General features: G+C 43.4%; 2 protein-coding genes across 5 annotated transcripts in view; one reads left to right on the top strand and one right to left on the bottom strand.

The window, feature by feature from the left end:
- Positions 1-5,151: 5,151 nt before the first annotated feature.
- LOC129122754 (5-hydroxytryptamine receptor 5B-like) lies at positions 5,152-22,397 on the top strand. Of its 3 annotated transcripts, XM_077181696.1 has the most exons (4): positions 5,153-6,220; positions 13,099-14,191; positions 18,632-18,716; positions 22,090-22,397. In XM_077181696.1, the coding sequence occupies exons 1-2, from the start codon at positions 5,447-5,449 to the stop codon at positions 13,429-13,431; spliced, it is 1,107 nt and encodes a 368-aa protein (XP_077037811.1). In that variant the 5' UTR covers positions 5,153-5,446; the 3' UTR covers positions 13,432-14,191; positions 18,632-18,716; positions 22,090-22,397. The 3 variants fall into 3 exon arrangements, with proteins under 3 accessions (XP_077037812.1, XP_054492703.2, XP_077037811.1); XM_077181697.1 differs by having other exon boundaries at positions 5,152-6,220; positions 13,105-14,191; positions 18,632-22,397; XM_054636728.2 differs by having other exon boundaries at positions 5,152-6,220; positions 18,632-22,397.
- Positions 17,523-23,537, bottom strand: part of CCDC93 (CCC complex scaffolding subunit CCDC93) — a 33,011-nt gene continuing 26,996 nt past the window's right edge. For both annotated transcript variants that reach the window (XM_054636620.2, XM_077181695.1), the window contains exons 20-23: positions 21,560-21,597; positions 20,639-20,723; positions 19,860-19,973; positions 17,523-18,695 (exon numbers count right to left, since the gene is read on the bottom strand). In XM_054636620.2, the coding sequence (XP_054492595.1) occupies positions 18,642-18,695; positions 19,860-19,973; positions 20,639-20,723; positions 21,560-21,597 (291 nt within the window). In that variant the 3' untranslated portion in view covers positions 17,523-18,641. The remainder of the gene's footprint in view (positions 18,696-19,859; positions 19,974-20,638; positions 20,724-21,559; positions 21,598-23,537) is intronic.

The following is a 23,537-nucleotide window of genomic DNA, read 5'->3' as shown; positions in this document are numbered from 1 at the left end:
CACAGGACTGGGGGGTGGAGAGACTCAATAAGTGAAAAAGTGAAATGGGGTATAAATACACTAGAAGGGTATTTTGAAGGAGGAATATAAAAAACTGAAATGGAAGAGGGTGGAATACACATTGCAGAGAGTAAAAACTGTGGAGGCTTCCGTAGAAGAATAGATAAGTTGGGTAAAAGAGTAATTGTATTACACATATTATTTCCATCTCTCTGCCATTGTAGCAGTAGGTAACTGCTCTTACAAGGCTACAGTGGAGGTGAGAAGTGTTTAAAAAATGTTCATGTGTCAAGGAAGGGCTAAAATGTCACAAAATCCAGAAATGTGGGCCATCTGTGATTACAGTAAAACAGCTTTTAATTTACATTTAAAATGTAACCCAGGAGCTGTTACAAATACAAAGCATAAGCAGTTATTCCAATATAAATTGGACTGTTATTTCTTAGGTCTTCTGAGGTAGCATGTTGGATTTAAAGCTGATACATGCATTGAGGTATTTTTTAAAAAAATCAGTGGACTTTCTTTCCATCCTTGGGGAAAGCAGATGGGGAGAAATATTAGGACCTGTTTCAAATGCTTCCACCATTCAGAACTGAGCATTGTCTGGTTTTCCCTCTTATGAAATGGCTGACTTTAGACCCCAATGGGCGTTTAAGATTTTTAATGTCAAAATAATTTTCTAACTAGAATTGGAATGTCTTGTGCTTCTAAGCTTGCAATGAAATAGCAAAATCTTCTTTGAATTGTAAGCAGTGCTAATTTTGATGCCTGTCTCATTGAGTTTGAATCTTTGATCCTGGGTTTTCTTAAAAATTTATAAATAATAGATGTCCAACTAATTTCCATGTCATTAATTTAATTTTATTTTCATTAATAGCACATCTTAGGAGTTCTCTCTGAGATCTACATCATCATACAGTTTAAGGCTTCTGTTTATACCTGCCAGCTGTGCAGTTACTGCATGGGAATTATCTTTCATTAAAGCAAAAGAAACGCTGAGGGACTCATTAGATGAACTGCAAAATTAATTACTGGGAAAGAGATGTAAGCAAAGCTGCAGTAAACCACTGTGAATCAGTGTGGTTATGTGGGCACAAGCAGTGGCTGCAGTAGTGTGGAGTATTGGTTTGGAACAGGAAAAACTTGGGATATGGAGTCCGTGAGCACCTGTCTGACCACACGCTCATGGCCAGAACTGGTTGGGCTTAAAAGTGCATCAAAATTCTGCCACTTCTAAAGTCTGATACATGGAAACCTGATAAAGAGCTTGCACAACTCCTCCCTGTGATACTTGGGTTGTGTTTCCTAATTTTATAATACAAAGAAATCCTTGAAACAAACTTCTGTGGGAGATGGAAGGGCTGGTTGTTAATTGCTCTAGAGTAATAGTAGCTTACACTGAAGGAAAAAAAAGGTTATCACTGTTACTTGAACATCATGTGTAATGCTCCACCCTGCCTGTAGTACCTACTAAGTCAGCTCTGTTTGCCTGATTAAGCAGAACAGAAATTCATGAGCTGAGAATAAGTGGGAATTAAAAGCTTCCTGTCTAGTGCAGGTGCAATTCCCTTTTGCTTTGTTTATGAAATCGCAAATGACAAATAGTTTCTGATGAAATATCTGTGTACTGGGCAGCATCTATTCCACCATGGTATTGCAAGAAGTGCAAAAGATTGTCAGACTGCAATTCTAAGGTTTCCTTTGCAGCTTCCCCTGCTATCAATCTTGTGAGCAGTTAATAGAGCTCGGCCATCAGGCTCTCAAGGCTTGTCTCATAGCAGTGACCAATCGCTCGGGGACTAATATCGTGTGCTTTGAGAAATTGCTTTCTTCCTCTGAGAACCTTGACAAAGAAATTGGGCTCTTTAAACCACTTAAGGGGGTGATCAGAACTCTCCTGCTTGAACTGGAAGATGTTTTTGACAGTTCTTGGAACAGGCCCATAAAGGAGCACTCTGCCACCGAGTTACTGCTCATAATTGTGAAAAATCTTGTCATGATCTGAGTTTCCTGTGCCATAAAGCTGCAGAGTTACAGACAAGCACAACTCTGGTCAGAAAGGGTTGCCATCAAATTTGTCAGGGTGAATGTCACAGGTAGAAGGCACCTTTATTGACACTGTAGAGCAAGAGTAGTTGAGAATTGAGTAAGATATCTACTGAGGTCTGCTGTAAATAAGAAGTATGTTTATATTTTGGCAGGAATCAGCCTTTCTGATTGATGTATGACTTGACAACTCAGTTTAAGTAAGTTACCAAAGCTCTGATGATTTGCTTTCAAGCCAGTGACTTAGGGCTCAGGGAAAACAACTCACAGGAAGTTGAAAAGGGCTGTATGATTTAAAAAAATAATATTCTAGTGGAGGTCCCACTAGGAAGGAAAACATGGTGCTGCTGACAGGATACTGCACAGGTCTGTGACTTTGGGTTTCAGTTGTACCACTGCCCTGCTTGGGAGATCATTGTCCAGTCACTTCAAGTGCCCAAAACTTAGAAGGGATTTTACAGAGCCCTGAAAACAGCCAGAAAACATCCAGTTATTAGCCCTTGAAAGGTGGGTTGGTTGTTGGGTTTGGGTTTTTTAATTTTTTTTTCAAATTAATGCTGAAAGAAGCCTATAATCAAGGGGCTAAGCATACAGAATACAGTCTATCACTGCTCCTGGCTTTTGCTCTATTGGCTTGATTTTCTCAGGATTTTAGAATTCATGCAATGCTTACTGAGGCTTTTGTTTGTCTGATGCTTTTAGATTTATAGAAGATGTTAAGCCCTGACAATGAGAATCCAGCCTCTTGAGCTGGAATGCTCTTAGCTGCTAAAAAATCTGCTGGCTTGCATCAAAGTCATAAATACCATGATGTTGCTTCTGTCAAATCTCTTTATTGCACAGCCATGTGGGGAAGAGATTACTTTTGGTTTTTCCTCTTAGCCACCACGATAAACTTTTGATATGGAGTTGTGAGGAGAGGTGGAGGAAAGATGCCATTGGAAGAAGGGAAGACAAATGGAAAATCAGGGTCCTGTCTAAAAACACATTCACTTTGTTATATGGGTGTCATCCAGCTTAAGAACTGCATTCACTTTTCAAAAAAAAAACCCCAAAACCTTAGCATACTCCTCAATAGCAGTCCATCTTCCCAGACACTTTTGTAAGCTGCAACACTGAAAAACATAACCACCTACTATTTTTCCCAGTTGGTCAGAGTTTAAAGGGGGAAAAAAAAAAAAAAAAAGGAAAATTGTAGGCTCTGCAAAATCTTGTATAACAGTTACAAAATTTCCAAACTCTCCTCTCTATTCTGGCTGTCAGCTAAAGATGTTGAGACACCCAGGGCTTTGGTTGCAATCACCTCTGAATGTTTTCATTATTAATAAAATCAATATTACCTGGCATCTATGTGACACCTAGATTCTCCATCACATTTTCAATCATGAAAGTACGGAACCATCTGTCAAAGGACTTTGGAAGGTTTGGTTTTTGTCTTGAGCTGAAATTTTCTGTATATTTCTCAAATCAATTGCAAGATTTATATAACTAACTTTTCTTAAAATGCTTTAGAAAGGAGGCTTATTTTCTGCTAATGAGGATGGAATAAAACTGCATCTGCTAAAACCTTTTTTAGCACTTCTGAATCTAAAACAAAAAATGGAAAATATGTAAAGAGTCAAGTTCAGCGTAGTCCCTTTATAATGGTCTAAAAATAATCTGCCTGTAATGGATAAAAACAAACTTCTGGAAAATGTAACATTAAATTTTATATATTTGCTCTAAAAATACTGCATTGCTTCACAAAATGGGCTGGAATTCTGTTATCTGTGGATGAATTATCTCTGGATGAATCATCACCCTCCAGAGCTGTTACTAGGCTGCATGCTGTCCTTGGAAGTGCTTGGAAATGGTGCTGTGACAACGCTGACCTGGGCAGCTGCTCCCTGGGGAGCACAGACACCTCCTCACACAGCTGAGCAAAGGGGAGCTTGGACACAAATTACAAGGATGCAGGAAGGGTCAAGCCAAGAACTTTCAGACTGACAGAAAGAAATATTATGACAAGACTGAGTCCGAAAAGATTCAGTTAAAGAGAGTCCTGAAGTGATGTTTGGTGAAGTGATGAGGACTAGGAAATATGTTTTGCAATTCTTCACCTCTGTCACAAGTCCTTTTGTCATCAATTCCCAGATCAACAGGGAAAAGTGAGAACAGATGCAAAGGAAGATGTGAAGTAGACTTAGACTTACAAGAGATTGCTATTGTCCATCCTTTTGTGTTTGCATCCCTCAGACTTCTCAAAAGCGCCACAAAGCACCAAATATCCAGATGGAAAGATGACATTCCCTTGTATTCACTTTTGATTCTATTGTCCGTCTCCAAGCCCTTGGTCACATATTTGATTGCTTATTTTAAGAGCAATGAAATGGTTGGTGGGAACATGGCAGGAAAGGGCTGTGAAGAGAAGAGGGTGTCCTGTAGCTTCCTCATGGGGTCCATGGGGAGAAGGGGGTCTCGTCACCACCTGGGGCTGTGGGGACACAGACTATTGCTGCGTACTTGGTCCTGGTGAGGCCACATCTGAGCACTGCGTCCAAATCGGGGCTCCTCTGTACAAGAAAGGCAAGGAGCTACTGGAGAGGGTCCAGCAGAGGCCACAAAGGTCATGGGGGGGGGGGGGTGGTCTGGAGCATCTCTGTTAAGAGGAGAGACTGCGAGAGCTGGGCCTGGTTAGTCTGCAGAAGACAGGACAGAGAGGGGAGCTCATTAATGCACATTAAGTTCTCAAAGGAGGTGCCAAGAGGATGGTGCCAGACTCTTTTCAGTGGTGCCCAGCGACACCACTAAAAAACTAAAACACAAGAAGTTTAACCTCAATATGAGGAAGAACTTTACACTGGGGGCGGCAGCGCACTAAAAGCTGCCCATGGAGAGCGTGGAGTCTCCCTCTCCAAACCCACCTGGACGCGTTCCTGTGACACCTGCCCGAGGTGACCCTGCCGGGGCAGGGCGGTGGGACGGGGTGATCTCCAGAGGCCCCTTCCAGCCGCGGCAGCTCGGCTATCCCGGGAGCAGCAGGCGTCTCGCCCCTCACGGGCCGCGGGCAGCAGCCGGGGAGGCGCCGCCTCCCGCCCCACGCGGCCCGGCCGCGCCGCCGCCCCCGAGGCGGCCGCTGGGGCGGGGCGGCAGCGGCGGTGCCGCCCGCCCGTCCGTCCGCGCTACCCATGCCGGAGCCTCGCCGTGCTTCCTTCCCTTCTCCAGCCTGCCTCCCTTCTCCAGCCGCCCGGGATGGGCGTGCGGAGCGGCGGGCGCGGGCGGGAGCGGCGGCACATGTGGGGCGGCCGCTGAGCGGAGCCGCGTCCCGGTGCGGGGCTCCCGCTCGCCGGCATCGGGGCTGGGGACGGTGCCGGCAGCCTGGGAAGGGGCAGCGGTGAGGGGTCGAGCCCTAGTCCCGGGCATGGCGGAGACCCTGAGCTCCTGCTCCCCACGGGGCCAGTGCCAGCCCAGCATGGGCACCAATACCTCGTCTGCCAACGTGGACGCCAACGCCTCCTCCTCGGTGGTGGGCGGCAGCGCGTGGAGGGGCCGGGAGCCCTTCTCCATCTTCACCGTCCTCATCCTCACCCTGCTGGTGCTCCTGACAGTGGCCACCTTCCTCTGGAACCTGCTGGTGCTGGCGACCATCCTGCGAGTGAAGGCCTTCCACCGGGTGCCCCACAACCTGGTGGCCTCCACGGCGGTGTCGGACGTGCTGGTGGCGGCCCTGGTGATGCCGCTGAGCCTGGTGAAGGAGCTGTCGGCGGGACGGCGGTGGCGGCTGGGCCGGGAGCTGTGCCTCGTGTGGGTGTGCTTCGACATGCTGTGCTGCACGGCCAGCATCTGGAACGTGACGGCCATCGCCCTGGACCGCTACTGGTCCGTCACCCGGCAGCTGCAGTACACGCTGCTCGCCCGCCGCCGCATCTCCAACGTGATGATCGCTCTCACCTGGCTGCTGTCCGCCGCCATCTCCCTCGCCCCGCTGCTGGGCTGGGGGGAGACCTACAGCCCCGAGCAGGAGCGCTGCCAGCTCAGCCAGGAGCCGTCCTACACCATCGTCTCCACGGGCGGAGCCTTCTACCTGCCCCTCTGCGTGGTGCTCTTCGTCTACTGGAAGATCTACAAGGCGTCCAAGTTGCACATGGGGGCCCGCAGGAGGAACGCCGTGGTGCCCCTGCCCGAGGCTGCCCAGGTAAGGCCGGGCAAGGGGAGGGAGCCCTCGCTGCTGCCCCGGGCGCTGCGCTCCTGCTTCTCTCAGCTCCGGCCCTCACCCCTGCCAGGGTGGGCTCGGCGCAGCTAGAAGGCTGCGAGGTGCCCTGGGGGGCTCCCGTGTGTGTTTGACTTTGTCACAGACTGGACGTGAGCAGTGATTAGCCAGTCAAAGAGTGCAGCTCCTGGAGAAGAGCTTTATTCTTATTTTTTCCTTGTTTTATAGGAGTAAGGGACAGGTGCGCTCACTGCCGGTTGGGAGAGACATTTGAAAATTGTCTCTTTGTTCTGAATTTGCCATTCCTTGGTGGTTTTTTCCCCTCTTTATGTTCTTTATAGCATTAGTGGGGTAAAAAAAGTCATAAACAGATCCCCAGCTCCTGTACTGAGATAAATGTGCACTTATCTACCACCACACTTTGTGTGTCGGAGTAGATTTTGGTAAGCAAATTATGCACTATACACAATATAAACTTATATATATGGATGTGCTTAGGCTATTTTTCCTTGAATGCTGCTCACTGCATAGTGTTGAAGCAATGAGCAATCGTTTCTGGTTTAAAATTACCTGCTGGCTTCAAAACCATGTTCTTATCCCAAAGATTGTCTGTAATCCTGCAGTGCCCTAGCTATTTGGGAGGTCTCATTCATTTTGGGGATACACCTTGCTGACAGGAAAGCTGTGTCCCTTCAGAAAGGTTGGGGTTGGCTCCTTGTGCTCTGTAAGTCAGGCTCTCTGCATGATGCTGCTGTCACCCATTCCATGCCTCCACCGTGCTTGGCTGTGCTCTCTGTAAACTTTCCCTGCTTTCTGTCACACACTCTTGCTCTCATTCCTACCAATCTTTATGTTTTTTGTGATTACACGTTGCACTTCCTGAGCCCATCCCTTCCCAGTAGCCAAAGATGGGTTGTGTGGATCTTAGAGATACTTACAGAGAACATTTTGGGGTTAATCCCGCAGAGCCTCATTCCCCTGCAAAATCCTATCTTAGATTTGGAGGCAAGGAAGCTCATTATGATGGTCACAAGTAAGAGTCTGTAGGCTGTGTCCCCAGATAATTGCATAATTGCACTGGCAATAATTGCATAATACACTGGCAATTATGTGTGATTAGACTTGCAGATTTGGATCATATCTTGAAGCTGCTTCTAATATATATTGATTTATGAAGGTATCTTCTATGAAAAAGCAAAAAATGTGTTAGAAAAGTAGAGAATATCTCCTGTAATGGCATTTTTTTTTCTTATGATCTTCAGCCCCTAGTTTGCTCCAAATTTCTTCCAAATTGTTTTAAGTACAATGAAAGTATTGCTTGTAGTTAATGTATAATCTCTTCAAGCACAAAAGCCAGCTGATTGTTTGTAGTGTTTTTGCATGCTCTATCTTTTACACACACACAGATCCATACAGGAGTAGTTGGCTGGAATCTAAAATTCTGGGAAGTGAAATGAGCAGAGGCATTGCTGCTCGAGCCAGTGGAGAGACACCTCACATGACAGTTTTAGCCAGACTGAGTCTGGCTGCAAAATGTCATAGTTCTGTCTGCAGGAGGCCCTGAGCATGGCTGCCAGGTGAGTGCTTTTTGTGATGCAAACTCTGGGGGCTGGTCTAGGCTGCACTGACAAAAGGGCTCTGTCACAGTGAGCTACATGCCCATTTTGGAGGGGTTATTGCAGCAGCAGCAGATGCTCAAGCCAGTAGGTCTTCTTTCTCATTGGTGTGATTGACATATCAACTGTGATTGACTTCTCCTGACAGGCATTCTTGAGTCTGCAATTGGTGTGTAGTGGCAACTTCCTCTGTTGTCCCAGCAGCTCCATTTGCTGACTTAAATTAACAGACTTCTGTGATTCAGATGCAAACTTTACTCCTCTCCTGAAGGAAGAACTGATGCTGCACACATATACATTAAATGAACTCATTGATCAAGCAAGCTGGCATTCAGGATGCATTTCTTGTTTTCTTTCTAAATTAAGATGCTGCGATTTACTCACCAAGTGTTATCCTGATCCTTTTTAAGCTTGTAGTAGTAGGATCCATCACTTTCACAGGGAGAGTAGCAGTTCCCCAGCGAATTCTGGAGGGGAATCTTCACACACATCACTACTGTTCTTTGGCAATAACCCTGTTGCTTTTTTAACATGCAAACACAAAGGTAACATTGCCAAGCTTTGCTTTTCTGCATGCAGGGGTGATCAGGCTGTCAGCATCAGCTCTGTCCTCTCTGATGGGGCAAATTCTGTTCTGCTTCTCATGGTTTGCCCATCAGCTCATTCTGATTTTCCCATTCTTTCTCCCTTGATGTCTCTCCTCCCTCTACTTTCTTCCGTCTCCATTCTCAGAGAATGCTCTCCTGTCATGCTCACCCTGGCAACATTTTCCTTCTGTCATTGTGATCTGGATGTGAATTCCCCTCTGCACCTATGTCAGTCCTCACTCCAGGTTGCCCTGCACCAGCTGATCCGAGGAATATTAGCAGGGATTTTTTGGCAGACGATGCCCAAGGCTGGCAGTGCTTCCCAGTCTGGAGGTGAGCAATCACAGCAGTGATCCCTGCTGGGAGAGACATCTGTGTTGCACTCAGGAGTGAGCTGTCAGGTAGTGCTGGAGTGGAACTGCACAGCAGGGCTGCACTTGGTGGCCTGAGGTACAACCAGCTGGCAAGTCTGAGGACAGAAAAGGTCTGAGTTCATAGTACTCAGATGCCAGTAGGGATGTCTTGGAAAAACCAATGCACCAAAAAGACACCCAGTAGGGTATCTTGGAAAAAACCAATGCACCAAGTGGAGCAGTGAGGGTGATATCTTGATGTTTGTCAGCCAGCAGAGTCAGGCACCAAAGTGCTTTGCAGGTTGCCTATATATGTGTGTGTGTATATATGTGTGTGTTTGCGTATACATATATATGTATATATATATATATATATATATATATATATATATATAATGGTTTGGGGCTTTTTCACAGAGAAAGGGCATTCCTTTCCAACTGGGAGTTGGCATACATAGCTTATGTTCCTACACTCTTACAGAGCTGCAGAATAGAATAGGTACAAAATAACTATTCTGAGTCATTCTTTGGTTAAAATTTTACTTGTGTTTTTTGAAAAATACTTTTCAAAACCTTTGAAAAAATTCGGGTGAGGGAGATGGATGTGAAACATCCGAGGTGCTTCTGGTTTTAATGACAGCTTGGTTTTTCTTTCCTTTGAAATAAAATAATTGCCAAATTGGGATCCTAAATTAAGCTGGTGCTTTTATAATTTTTTGGTTTGCCAATTATGAAACTCCCTGAAAAGTGAATTCTGCAGGCAACACTGACGTGGGTGACCCTCATTAAAAACCTAGTGACATATCATCACTGACAGAGAGCTATGCTCTGTCACACCTGGTTGACAGCAGGCAATAATTCTCTTTCTAAACAGTCCAATTGAAATAAATGAGACTGCTTGAAAAGCAGCAGATACTGCTGGAGAGTGCCCTTTTAAATCAATGAAATCACTTGTAGCATAGGGATAGCCCAGCAAAACCAAGGAGGATGGGATCTGAATGTGTGCATTACTTACATGTAGCAACTGCAAAACCAGGTTTAAATTTTCATGGGAAGAGTTAAAAATCAAATTCTGTTGATGATTGGTGGAGGTTTTGTTGTTTTTTTCTTTTGTCTTGTTTTTGTTTTTTTTTATTTCTCCCCTCTCAAAGTATGTGTATATAAAAACATTAGGCATGATCCTTAAAGTTTTGTGAGAGTCTTTCCCACTTTGGATAACATCAGGCCCCAGAGCTCCAGAGGTGCTGTGTTGTTCTGTATCTTGGCCTATTCAGCTTCTCCAACTCACTTAACCAGTCAGGACAATGTGGGAGAAAAAAGCCAGATTCTCCTTTTCTGAAGGGATCTCAGACTTTTTATTTCTTATTTGGGCCTCTGCACAAGTAGGAGAGATGGGTCAGGAAACAAAGTTCAGCTGTCCAGAACAGGTGCAAAAAATGTCCAGGAAAGAGTGAGGCAGGAAGCAAAGTGGGGTGGGTAGTTATTTCCTAGGAGAAATACAGTTAGTCCTGCTTACAGCAGAAGAAAATCCTGTGAGAGAAAGCAGGTGTTCTTCTCCCTGTCAAATGAGCTGTTTGTCATGTTGGTGGAGCATCCAAGACAGTGTAGACCTTTCTTTGTTTTGGTCCTTTGTTGTGCATTTAGCTTCTTGTGCTCTTGTTCAAAGAGCAAGGAGTGTGCCAGGGCTGCACTGAGGCAGTAATGACCTTTGCTGAACCACACTGTGATAGGCAAAGCTCTACATTTGTGATACTAAGGCAGATTTGATTGATGTTTATCATTACTGTTGTTTTGTTATTGCAGGCCCTGCAGGTGCAGGGCAGACACACACAGAGCACCTGCTACAAAGGACCAGTAATAACAATCATTAAAGCTGTAGGGAACATTTTTAAATCAAGGGATTTTGTCAGAAGCTCCTTGGTGGCATGTTTTCTTATGACATTCTAGGAACACAGGAATTGGGAACATGTATCCATTTAGGAGTAGTAATTTACTGGGGACAGACAAACAAGAGAAGAGGCAATGAACTGTAATTGCTGATCGGTGTACAGAAGAATAAATTCTGGAATACAACCAAACTCCTTTGTGACTGTAGAAGGATTTGTACTTGAGCTCATCTCCTTCATTTACTTTTTATTAGTCTCACAGAACAGCAGTTATCTCTGCAGTTCTCACAGCCCATTGTCCTGGAAATAGCTGATTTCCCGAGTTCTGAACCAAATTCTGGCCTCAGAGGAGCAGTCCTTTCATGCCAGCTATTTCCCCAGTGCTCCTGACTCGCAGCTCCTGGAGCAGTGCCCGGGCAGATGGAAGGAGATCTGTGCCCGAGGCAGAGTGTGCTGCTAGACACTGAGTGAGAACAGTGTGCAGCACTGCAGAGATGGCTCCAGCACAACCCAAGGCATCTCCGTGGACTGCTCTAATTTACAGTCAGTGACCACCTCTTCTGCTGTCACAGCCTGCCTGCTAGTGCTCATCACTACACCCAAAATGGGGCAAAGGTTCTATACTTGTCCTTTGTTCTGTGTGGCATGGAGATAAAGGTCAGCTGTTGTGACTTACATTGGAAAGTGGAGTCATGAGAAGCCTCTGGGGCTGGCACTGGGAACCGCAGATTTGATGCAGTTAGAGCTGCATTTAGTTCTAGCAAGTAATTTACAAAACATACCATGATCTAGTAATTTACAAAATGTACCATGATCTAGTTTCACTTGCTGTTTTGTTTTCAGAGGCCTGACCTAACAACTAGGGAAGTTTATAAAAACTCCTCTTACTTCAGTAGGGGCTTGACCAGGCTGAAAATGCAGGCTTCATTGTGGAAAACACCTGAGGGCTGAGGTATCTTCTAGCCAAGAAAATGAAATAACCTTTTCTTACAATATGCAATTAAGTGATAAAGGGGTCACTGCTAGGAAATTCTGCAGTCAGAAGTAGTGAGAAGGCTCTGATTTGATTTTGTGATTTGATGATGGCACACAGCAAGCTCTATCTTATGAGCAAGAGTTGAAGGTTAACTACAGTACCAAACTGTGCCTGATGCTCAAGAGGAAGTCCTTTGTATGGCTGTTCCCAAGAGGCACTTAGGTAACTGCTCCTCAGGGCTAAGACATAATCTTTCAGGGTTGCTTGTCACAGATTTGTCCTCGTGTCATACATTCATCCCTTTTTGCAGAGTGTGATTAAGGACGTGCAGAGCAAGTCCTGCAGACAAATGGTGTGATCCTTGCTACATGAGGGGTGTCCCATTTTAATTGTCAGAACAGATGTGATTTTCATTTCCCTCCATTATTTGCCTGTGCCCATAATCTGCTGCCCTTACATTCTGCAGCCCTGGCTCATGTCTGAGGGTGCAGACAGGGATATCCATCCTGAAGAGTGATTGTTCAGCCACTGCCAGTGCTTCACTGTCTGAATTGCTGTGCTCATACTGAGTACAGGCTCTCCTTTATTACAAAGGTAGCACATGAATGTGCAATACGTAGCTAATTTAACAATGGCCCCTATTTGGAGTGCCTGTGAATTATCACTCAGGCAAATTTTACAGCCTTAAGCTGTTGCTTTTATTGCGCTCCCTTAATAACTGTAGTGCCTAGAAGAACTTTTTAATATCACAGACACTTCTATCTTCAGATTAAAATCTCTAAGGAGTGTCTTCATCTGGTCAGACTCAAAGCACACAAATAACTTCTTCCCAGAAGCTGTTTGCGCTCAGTGAGAGGAGACAAGAAGCACTGTTGACAGCCTGGAGTAGCTGAAATTTTTTCCTCTCTTGTATAACTTCTACTGAAGCCAGAATTTGAACTGAAGGTCAGTTGAAATGGTGTTTTTCTGGCAATGGTGTACTTTTTGAGAAAGTACAGAATCACAGAATGGTTGGACTTGGAAGGGACCTCTGGAGATGATCTAGTGCAAGCCCTGCTGAAGCAGTTCACCTAGAGCAGGTCTGGAGGCCATGCAGCAGCATGAGTCTGGTGCAGGGATAGGCACCAGACACAGGCCCTTGTTAGCCTGCCTTAACAACCTCATTTCCCCTAGGTTTGAAGGCATCCAAGACAATAAATTGAAAAAGAGTCCCACAATACACATGGTACCAGGTACTCTTTATTTAACTCTGTCTGTCAGCTACACTTGGCAGCTTTTCCATTGTAATGAGTTTGGCACTCTGGGGCATTTTCTTTCTTTTAGCATGGAAGGAATGAAGTCCAGGCCTTTTGTGGTAGGTGCACAGATGTTGTGCTGTCATTTAAAAGTAATACTTCACTCAAACAAACTGTCTTGGTAAGAAACTGTGTTTGCTTTTGTTTGAGGTGAAGGAAGCTTCGCAGGAGCCACAGATGGTGTTTACAGCTCGTCGTGCAGCTATCACTTTCCAGACAGATGGAGAAACATGGAGAGAACAGAAAGAGAAAAAGGCAGCTCTGATGGTTGGCATCTTAATTGGAGTTTTTGTACTGTGCTGGATCCCTTTCTTCACCACAGAATTAATAAGTCCCCTCTGTTCCTGCAACATCCCACCCATCTGGAAAAGCATCTTTCTTTGGCTTGGCTACTCAAATTCTTTCTTTAATCCTCTCATTTATACAGCATTTAACAAAAATTACAACAATGCCTTCAAAAACCTTTTTATAAAGCAAAGATAAAAGGGGACACGGAGGAGAAAACAATTATTGCATAATAGAGAGATTTCTTGAGGGAAACATGCCTGTGATATGAACAGTTGCCATGCACAAGAGCTACTTGAGGGAATTTAGGAGCAGTGAAAAAGAAGATGGAAGATGTCTGGATATAAACCTACTGAGAGTTTACAGCTCCCCCTTAGAAATACAGATGTGCTACGCCAGTGTTTGGCAAAGAAGGTGGAAGCAGGGAATGCCTCCCGTCTGCCCTTCAATCATCACGGGCTGAGCGAGGTGTGGCCGGTGCCGCGGCTGTCACACCCAGCACGGCTGATCCCGCCCAGCCCTGCTGGAGCTCTCCTCATTAGCAAAGGCACCCGTGGGAGCTGCTAATTGAGCACTACTGACATGTTGGTGATATGAACAGGATGCTGGCTTCGGGTTTGAGATTTATTTGGGAGGGAATAAACATGCTGCAGTCAATCAGTCCTTGAGTTGATGTGAAATTAAAGAGGATGACCCAGCAGCTCAGAAACACAGCCTGGCAGGCCTGAGGAGCTGTGTGCTCTGCAAGCAGCAGGGCTTGATGGGCAGGCTTGCTCAGACAGGGCTCAGCTGTGTCCCCTGGGCTTAAGTGAAACTTAAGGAGCAAGGATAGAATTATTCAGAGCCCCTGAGAATGTGTTCTCACTGCTTGCACAGGAGGGTCCAGTGAGGATTTTTCACTTGTGTTGTCCTCTCTCACTCTGCCAGGCTCAGATTCTCCCTGTTTTATGAAACCCAGGTGAGCTCAAGATAGACACCAACACCTCCAAGTGAATGGGGACTGTGTGCATGGTTATTTCGTGCTACCATCAACCTGAGCAGGCATCTGTGTGACAAACACCACACAGGATGCTTAGTGACACCAGGTGTGCTGGCAGCAGAGTGTGGGTGAGTGCCTGCACCATGTCTGGGGCCTTTGCACCATCAATGTGCTCATCACCCAACCTGCGTGAAGGCCACAATTTGTCAGCTGGCATCAACTTCCTCCTACTGTAACAAAGGTCTTGATGCCATCAGATTTAAGAGACTCCCCAAAATCCAAAGAGACTCAAACCTAAGCCTTAAATCATTTTCCCAAGATCTGACAAATATCCCTGTCCCAACAATATATACATACATAATCTATTTCCTTGCATACTGCCAAGTCCATCTTGCTCCATATTTGTTTCTCTGGTGGGTTTTACTTCCTCCCCTGCTCTGAGTGGGAGAGCTGACAGCATCTCTGAGTATTTCTAGCTTGGCACAGAGTCCCAGGAAGCTTAAGGGAGCTTGGCTGCACCTCAGGAGCACAGTGTATGGTGAGGTCAGGTGTGCTGTGACAGTCCAGTGTGACCTGCTGTGCCCACAGCCACCTGTGTGTCCTGCATTCCTGCAGAGGATGCTTCTCTCAATTTCAGTGGGAATTCAGAATTCAAATTTCTAAGAGTAGATAGAGTCAATAGAATTTCAAAGAGTTGTTAGACAGTGACTCAGACTTAAATGCTGATTTAAATAACTTTCCCTTGTGACTCTCAACTTGCCTGCATATAGAATAGCTACCATTCAAACCAGTGTTTGGAGGCTTAATTAAACCAGAAGGAAGGCACATACATAAGAGACTGAATGTTACTAAAACCTGCAGCCTCATTCAGTGCCACTGACAAATTTTTCAAGTCAATTTTTTTCATGTAAGAGAGTCACTGCTCTAAAACCTTTAAAATCCAAACAGATGACATGGAAGGAGGAAATACAGAGGTCATCTTGAGCTGGTGTTGAAAAGCACACAAATCTTCTGCATGTGGCACTCCTGAAGTTTCTAATAATCATGTTTTGGACAAATTTTAGTGCCTGTACTCCCTGAGCCTGGTAAGCCAAGCCGTTACTGTCACACAAATCCAATGCCAGCACTGGTGCCCTGGCCCATCCCAGTATGGCTGCAGTGATCTCCAGCAGCTCCAGTTGCAGAAGCAGCACAGGCACCCTCTGCCATGGCTCTGGAGCTTGGGAGGACACCACAGAGCTGCAAGGCCCTGTGCAGTTCCTGCAGCCTGCACTGCTGCAGACGCTGACCTGCAGCACAAGCAGGGGAGCAGCAGCAGAGCACTGACACAGCTCTCCTCCTCCTCCTCAAGGATGAATTTAGCTCCCTTGGCAGGCGAGGCTGGGCCTCTGGAGTTCTGCTGTGAGGAGTTCTGAAGCTAAGCAGGCAGTGCTCTGCCCACCCAAGCATCTGTGCCAGCAGTGTGTTACAGTGATGGGCTCACACAGCCAGCCTCTGTACACACAATGAGAGGCAAGCAGAGCTTTCATTTCCTTGCAGTAGCTTTAGAAAGCTCTCAACAAAATCAGCTTCCCACACTGGCTCTAAATGCAGACTGCATTTAGAAGGGTGGCAGCACAGATTCAGGATTTAAAATTCTGGTTTTTATTCACAGCTTGCTGTGAGGCAAAGAAAATATGTATCAGTGGTTGCTGCCTAACCTGCTGCATGCTCCCATATGAACTAAGGTTAATGACATAGTATCTTGACTATCCAAACAAAAAAAAATATTCTAAAGAGACATCATTTGGCACAGCTTAGATGTTATGTATTTATTTCCCCAATAGAAGCTGCCAATTTGAGTACACCAATCATCTCTGCTTGTAACCAGTGGACTACTAGTTTTAAACTTAATTTCCTGACACTGAATTTGCTCCTAGAAAAATTTACTGAAGCCTTTTGCTCAGCAGAAGGGCAGAGTCACATCCTGGAGCAAGGTTTTGAGAATCCTGCATCAGCTGCATTGAGCCCAGAATGTGCAGAAATGAAAAGGGCTTTGGAAGATGAGCATGAGCAGACAATGCTAATAACCCTAATAAAGAAATTAGGTTTTGCTGCAAGTCCTGTAAATGGTATTTTACAAGGTAACAGCAAATGAGTTCAGGGCAAGACCTTTCTCTTTCAACAAGGAAATCCAGCAATACTGAAGAAAAATTCTGAGAAAGTCTCAGTTCCTCACTTGCAACCAGCTGAGATGGAGAATTAAGGCAGATTCTCCTTGCTGTCAGTTCCTACCCAGGTATGAGGAGAAATGGCACCCAACACACAGAGCCTGTGCCAGAAAGCAAAATCAACTGATGGAATTGTTTTCACTCACTCACCAGCTCCTTTCTTCTCCTTTTCACATGGGCCTCACACCAAAGGTCGTGGCCATCTGCCCTGGGCTCCATCTACAGCAGACAGTGAGTTATGATCTGGACTCTGATTTATCCTTTGTGAGCAACAACTGCATTCTACAAACCTCAGATTTATATCTTAGTCAAAATCACAAGCTCCTAGGATCTCACATTTTTATAATCCTTGTGGAAGTTTCCAGGTTACTGTGTTTATAGCATGTAAGCATAAATTTTAACGTCACACTGAACAAATAATCACATAATTTATTCTACATGCAAGTTCATTATTTATCCTACTATTTACCATACCTAGGAAATTTTTCTTCATGCTAAAAGCAATTGTGATTAAAATGATAAATCCCAAATTGAAATGCTCATTCAAGTTACTTTTTTAGAGTTGCATGGTACATACACAAACACAGCACAGCTTGAATTCCCAAGCATGTCTCCTTGGTGCCAAAGCTGAGTTATTCAATTTACAAACTAGAAAGAGCCTGACAGTTTTTATAGAGGGCAAAGTTTGTAGACAGAAATAATGCCTCCTATATCAAAGCTGACTACAGAAAGTCTGCAAGCAGCACTCAATGCAGGTTTCCTTCTTTGAAGGAATGCTGAGGGTAAATTTTTCCTTCTTTGAAGGGACTTGGAATCTGATTTTGCCTTCATTATTCTGCTAGCTCTGGGCAGACTGACTTTTTGAGCAGATTCAAGAGGAGCAGCCCAGATCTATTCCCTCACTAACCAGTGTGGGAGAGCAAGGTCCCAGTTGGCTCCCTGGGCAGGTTTTCATTCTGTTTGTGCTGAAGGAGCAGGACATCACAAACACAGTGACTCATCTAACTGTGGACACGATTCATCTTTTAATGCACTTGTGATTCAGGAGCCTGGGAAAGCTTCTGAGGCAAGTTCCACCTTAAAAACACGATATCAGAACGTCACTGGATTCCAAACATCCTTTATTTTATATCTGCTGCCATAGACAGCAATCGAACAGTGCTGTCATCAGTGTCAGTGGCAAAAAGGAACATGGGTCTTCTTCTCCTGAAGATGTCATGTACATTAAGAAGTCAGTCCAAAATCCTGGAGTTAAGTACAAAAAGCAACTGTTTGAATTATAAAATACTGTATATACAGATATAAAAATGTCTCAGAAAGTGTCCCACAAAGTTTCTGAACTTTCAAGAGCAAGTCTTCAGCAGGGTAAGTAGGTTGTTGTCTTCAAAGGTGAGCATCAGTTCATTAGAGCAGAATGTCTCAATCTTTATCTTCCTATATTACAAGTGACAGACTCTGATTTTCATCCCAGCCAGGGATAACATAGTGATCCTAGCATTAAGGTGGTTTTTTTCCTGGAGCTATTAATTTAACAAGCACACTCTCTATATATAAAAATGAAATTTCAAAGAAATTTATACAACAGCTAGACTTTATAAAAATATAGATCTATAATTTTACACCAGGAATTATCCAAGGTAAGTTTTCATTTTCTTAGCCATTAGAAATTAATTGTTATCATCTGGAATCCTATATATGGCTAGAGTATAAACTAAAATAATGTGAAGTTATTAGCTGGAAAAGTGAGTTTGAAGAATCTCATTCTGTGGGGTTTTTTTGGGCCAAAATTAACAAACTACTGCATTCTGCAGTGCTCATCCTGTGGGGTGGTGGACATACTACACAGTACATGTAAATTTATTCCAGAATTTTCACCTAATTCAGTGTTAAAACCCAAATAAAAAAACATTCCCACTGTCCTTACTGTAGGGAAAAAAAACCCCAAACCCAAATAAATAAAATTAGACAGTATTTCTATTTTGCTGTACTGTGTTAACTCTTTACTGTGTAGAGGAGGCAATAATGAATAATACAGCCATGTGATGAGGGAATGTAAACTGAACACATACTGGAAAAACCAGACTTTTCAACTGTGTGTATATATATTTTATATATATATATCTATATATATACATCTACATTGCAGTTATAACTGTCACCTCACAAAAGAGATTCAATGGACTGAACAATCTTCTATAAATTTCCCCAGCTGGAGCTCTTCAGGAAGAACTGGCTTTCAGCTTGGACAGCAGCACTTCATTCTTACGGCATTCCTGTTAACAGAGAGCAAACAGGTAAGGAGGAATTGCTCCTAACTCTGCTGCCTGTTAGCTCCACATCAACAGAACCAAACCCTTTCTTTCAGTTTGAAACATCTCCCAAATCCAAAGCAGCCTGGAGTGAGTGATGAGTTGAAGATAATTCTGATTCATCCATAATGTTATTCCAATGGCAATACTCATTAAACTTTATGACATGCAAGCCAGAAGGAACACTGCCTGACCACCCATCTGAAGTTTTTGCTAAAGCAAATTCAGCTTTTTACTTATAAGTAAATAAATCTGAAATGGACATTACTTGTAGATGATCTGGAACTTCTCAGGACAGTTTGCAAAAGAGTCAGTGCTCAGGGAACAATTCTCAGTCAGGAAATATATTTCCACAAGTACACCTGTGTTCAGTACCACACCATGACTTTTTTATTTTTAAGGGTAGCAGAGTTGAGCAGCTCACATGGCAATGGAAGAAAAATAGGTAAAAAACCTAACAATAAATCTACTTAAATTCTGCAAGTAGGATGTAAAATTCTGCATGTCAGAGTAGCTGAACAGCCCTTGTCATTCTGCCAGAGTACGCTGTCTGAAGCAGGAAGGAACTGTCTCAGAACAAAGCAGGAATAATTACACAAAGATGATTTTCCTCCAACATATGAAGCCAAATGACAATTTTGCCTGCAGCATTCCTTTTCATTCATTCTCATGGAGACAGCAAGTAACAGAAGCCCATGATGATTAAAAGCTTGGGAAAGGCTAAATCAATGAAGTGTTATACAGTGCTTTCACAACCACTAGGCAACAAGGCTGGTTCCTGAAGATTAATGACCAAGATCCTGCATCTCCTCCTCATTCACACACACTTCCACACCCCTCTTTGCTCCAGTAACTAACTGCTCACAGACCTTCATGAGATTCCACTTGAAAACCTAAATACACCACTTGCTTGATGACCTCTCCCTGTAACATGGAGAGGTGCCAATCTAGCAGTGAAAGAACTCCCAGAATCAGAGTCCAAGATGCACATGGAGAAAATGACCAAGGTACATAATGAACATGGTGTGATAAGCATCATATCAGGAAATCTTGTGGATATGTTAATGCACAAATACATCAAAATGGGTCACTGAACATGACAGTTGAACGCAGCAGAAGTGTTCTTACCTCTTTAAATTCTTTCACTGTTTTGAAGTAAAGCCTCTGTTTCTCTAGAAGCTCTAAGTATTCATCATTCAACTGGTCTCTTCTCATTTTGTTTTCTTGCTTCTTCTTTTCCATCTGTTGGTATGCAGGAAGGGTAATAGATCAGATGTATGGGATACACATGGAGGACACACTGCATAAGGAACAGCTATCTATAACACACTAGGGGAGACAGATACTTCATAAATTATACCCCTGGCTCATACTTGAAATGCAGTGAACATTTAGGTCAGCTCTTAAAAATTAAAAGCCTAATGCTGAAGTCTCACTACCAGTAGTGGCATTGGAGGTGCAGCTGGGAAAAGGGCACATGATGGTTGGGATTCTGAGGTGCTGCTGACCCTTTTCAGCAGCAGAAAGCAGCTTCAGTCAGCTCCCACAGTCTGAGAAACTGCCTGAGGTGCAGGTCTGACTGCACCCACCCAGTCCAAATGGAAGAGTTCTCACTGATTTCAGTGGCATTCAGTTGTCTCAGGCATTTAAATCACAACAGTGACAGTAATGAAGTTGAGGAGTATAAGATTCCTGTCAGACAGAGGTGTTACAACACCTCTGTCATACTCTATTCATTGACATTTAATAGTGAGAAGTTCCTGATCAATGTGAAAAGAAATAATCCTTTTAAGTTGTTTGCCTAATTTGCACCTCATGTAATGGATAATAATTGTGCATAGAAAGACCCAAGAGGCTTTGCTGAGAGAATTCCCAGGTTTTAGCAAAGAAAGTGAGGGGAGTCAGACCTTCATTCGATTCTGTTTGATGCCTTCTACAATCTGCTCCATCTGCCGCAAAAACTGCTCCCGAGATCCGGACGACGCCATGGCTCTGGAAAGAAGAAAATGGAACACCTGACAGGGATATGGGACACTGTGTCTCAGCTGCTGCTGTCTTGCACATCTACCCATGTCCAAAGTTCTCATTGCTTAGTGTTCTGTGTAAAAATTCATCCTTTTAATCACTGGTACCACTGACAGTGCAGCTCTTCAGCTACCAAAGAGATGGGCACAGAGAGCTCAGAGCCCGTCACAGGTGTGCTCCCTGTCAGCTCAAGTCTGCTCCTTGCTCTCCTGTGCTCTACAGAAATCAACTGCTAAAAACTAAATAAAAAGTTGTACAATTTCTCAGTGGAATAGGGAAAGCCTAGAAGTCATTTTAGACCTCGAAATCATTATTTTAGACCTCAAACTCATTGGAGAAAAATAAATGCTGGCTGATTCACACACTGATCTTTGACCATGAACTTCCAAGGCAACCACAATTTTACACTGACTCCACAATATATCAAAATCTCCAAATACAGAGGTAGTTTATAATAAACATGTCTGAAATATGTCCAGTCTAATGTTTTGTACATAATGTAATAACCACAACTCCACAAAAAGGAGGAAAATACTTAAATTAACTCCAGGAAAATTATGACTGAATTTCCACATCTAAAGAGTCAGATATTAAAAACATATGTTAGCTATAAAAATTACGTAATTCCAAGTCCGTGATTCCCCAAACTGGCTTAAACAGAGTTAATAAACTCTTCTATAAATCAGTTTATGACTATAAAATCTTCTAAGAAATTTTTAGTCTCTATAACTGGTGCCCACTCCCATTTGTCCAACCAACTCTACCACTTTGCAACTATTACAAGATAAAGAACTATAACTTACTGGTGGAAGTTGTCATGGATAGAATTCAGTAAGTTAACCTGTGAGTTGGAAAAAAAAATGATGAAAATACACATTTGTCTTTTCTGGTATGAGTTTTCACAGACAATAAGATGAATTTTAGTTTAAAAAAAGTTACTATATAGACAATGCCTTCAAACACAGATGTACAAAAATCACCATGAGTTTTCTTTCAGAAGATAAACCACAATCTTTTTGATTTAGTAAAATCTATCCCACTGGTTGAATGACAGAAGCAGAAGTGTTGGACCACAACTGATATTTTTAATTTTACTGGTACTCAATTATAGCACTGAGAGTTTTCCAGCATGATGCCTTCCCAAACTAAAGCAATAAAGTGAAATGGCCTGTACATGTGTTCAACATGTGTTGGAATTTGACATAAAAGCAGATGCTGGTCCAGTGTTCAGTGGTGATTGTTGACATGTGCACAAGCACATCACAAATAAACAGGAAAGAAACACTTTTGCCTTTGAGATGGGAACCACTCAACACAATCTGTTTCCACACAGGGCTCTGAAGACTCTCTAAGCAGGAGCAGCAGGTGAATTCCTGCACTGCTTTCCGTGTGCAGATGAGGTTTACAGATTCCCTACCAGCCATGCATCATAACTCGCTCTGCTGCTTATGGGTATTTTACTGGGTACCAAAAGGTGAACTCATAAAAAGCACAGAATGGCATTTCAGAGGTGTGGCTTCTTTTACAAGAGAGTAGCATTGCACCCAATGAAGACAGAGATAGACATTTATAACATTTACTTCCAGGAATATTTTGCTGTTTGTATAAATTTCCCCAACTAATAAAACTATATGGAATACATCCTATGTAACTGCCTTTGATTTTTTTTCCTGTTTTTTACATATTGCCTAGAGCATTAAAATTCAACAACTGGAAATTAATGTGATCCTTTCTCTCAGCTTTGAATACATCTTGCAAGTCTCCTGTGGTTAAGCCTTCCCAGCAGTTTCTCCTTTTGATGAGTACTTGAAGAGCTCTGCACTAAGCAAACCCAAGGGCTGCAAACAGAATCACCTGCCCCACTGCCACAGAAAACTGAACTCATCTCTCCAAAATCTAAAATCCTCCACCTGAATGAGATAGCAATAAGCAGGTATGGCAGAATCTGCAGGTGTTCCTGACCTTCCCTTGGATAAATTCAAACAAATTCTGAACAGACTCCCAAGCAGCCAAGGTGCTTAGGAATTCCTGTCATTTACAGCAGTGAAAATATTGCATTACTCATCAATATTTGCCATGTTCACATCCCTGCCTCAAGATACTTCCACTAAGCCTGTGCTTGAGAACATAATTACAGTTTATACATATATACACACACATTCAAGCCAGGAAAAGTAGCCCTGTCCAGCAGTGCTGCACAACCATGGCATAGGAAGAGTGTGGATGTGTCACACTACAGTGAAATCAGCATACACACCTCAAAATTAAAAGAGTTATGAAAAAAATACTGTTAAAGCCTTTAAAAAAATGCATCTTTCTCAAAAGAGGGTTAAATATGAGCCATGATCACAGAGACCTTTCATGTCAGAACTAAAACCCTTATGGCCAAAATTCAACTGTACAGCATTTCTTACTATTGTTGTTTTAAAGCAATGATGCTCAGTGTGTTTTACAAAAGGGCTGGTTGGGGGAGGAAAAAGGGGGAAAAATCTCCCCAAAACCCAGGAACAAGACAAAGTAAAAGCCTATTCCAGAAATCTTTGTGAAGCACAGATGCCAAAGACATGTTTTATACATTATTAGACAATATTTAATTGCTGAAACCTTGGTTCTAATATTAAATGCATCTCAAGGAAATCTCAATGATATTATACATTTAACTAAGTTAAGATGGCATCAGAAGACATTCAGAATTCCCCCTGTGAACCCCCAAAAGGCATTGAATTATTTTGGCAAAAGTAGTCCCAGTTTATACAACAGTGAAGTAAATCTGTTCTACAT

The sequence above is a fragment of the Agelaius phoeniceus genome, chromosome 7 (genome assembly GCF_051311805.1).
Source record: "Agelaius phoeniceus isolate bAgePho1 chromosome 7, bAgePho1.hap1, whole genome shotgun sequence".
NCBI lineage: Eukaryota > Metazoa > Chordata > Aves > Passeriformes > Icteridae > Agelaius > Agelaius phoeniceus.
This window is presented reverse-complemented; position numbering and strand designations above follow the sequence as displayed.

Bases quoted from the DNA above. Each gene is read 5' to 3' on its own strand.
- LOC129122754 (XM_054636728.2), top strand. From the start codon at position 5,447: ATGGCGGAGACCCTGAGCTCCTGCTCCCCACGGGGCCAGTGCCAGCCC. The intron at 6,221-13,098 runs GTAAGGCCGGGC...CTTTTGTTTGAG, and splicing joins CCCTGCCCGAGGCTGCCCAG to GTGAAGGAAGCTTCGCAGGA.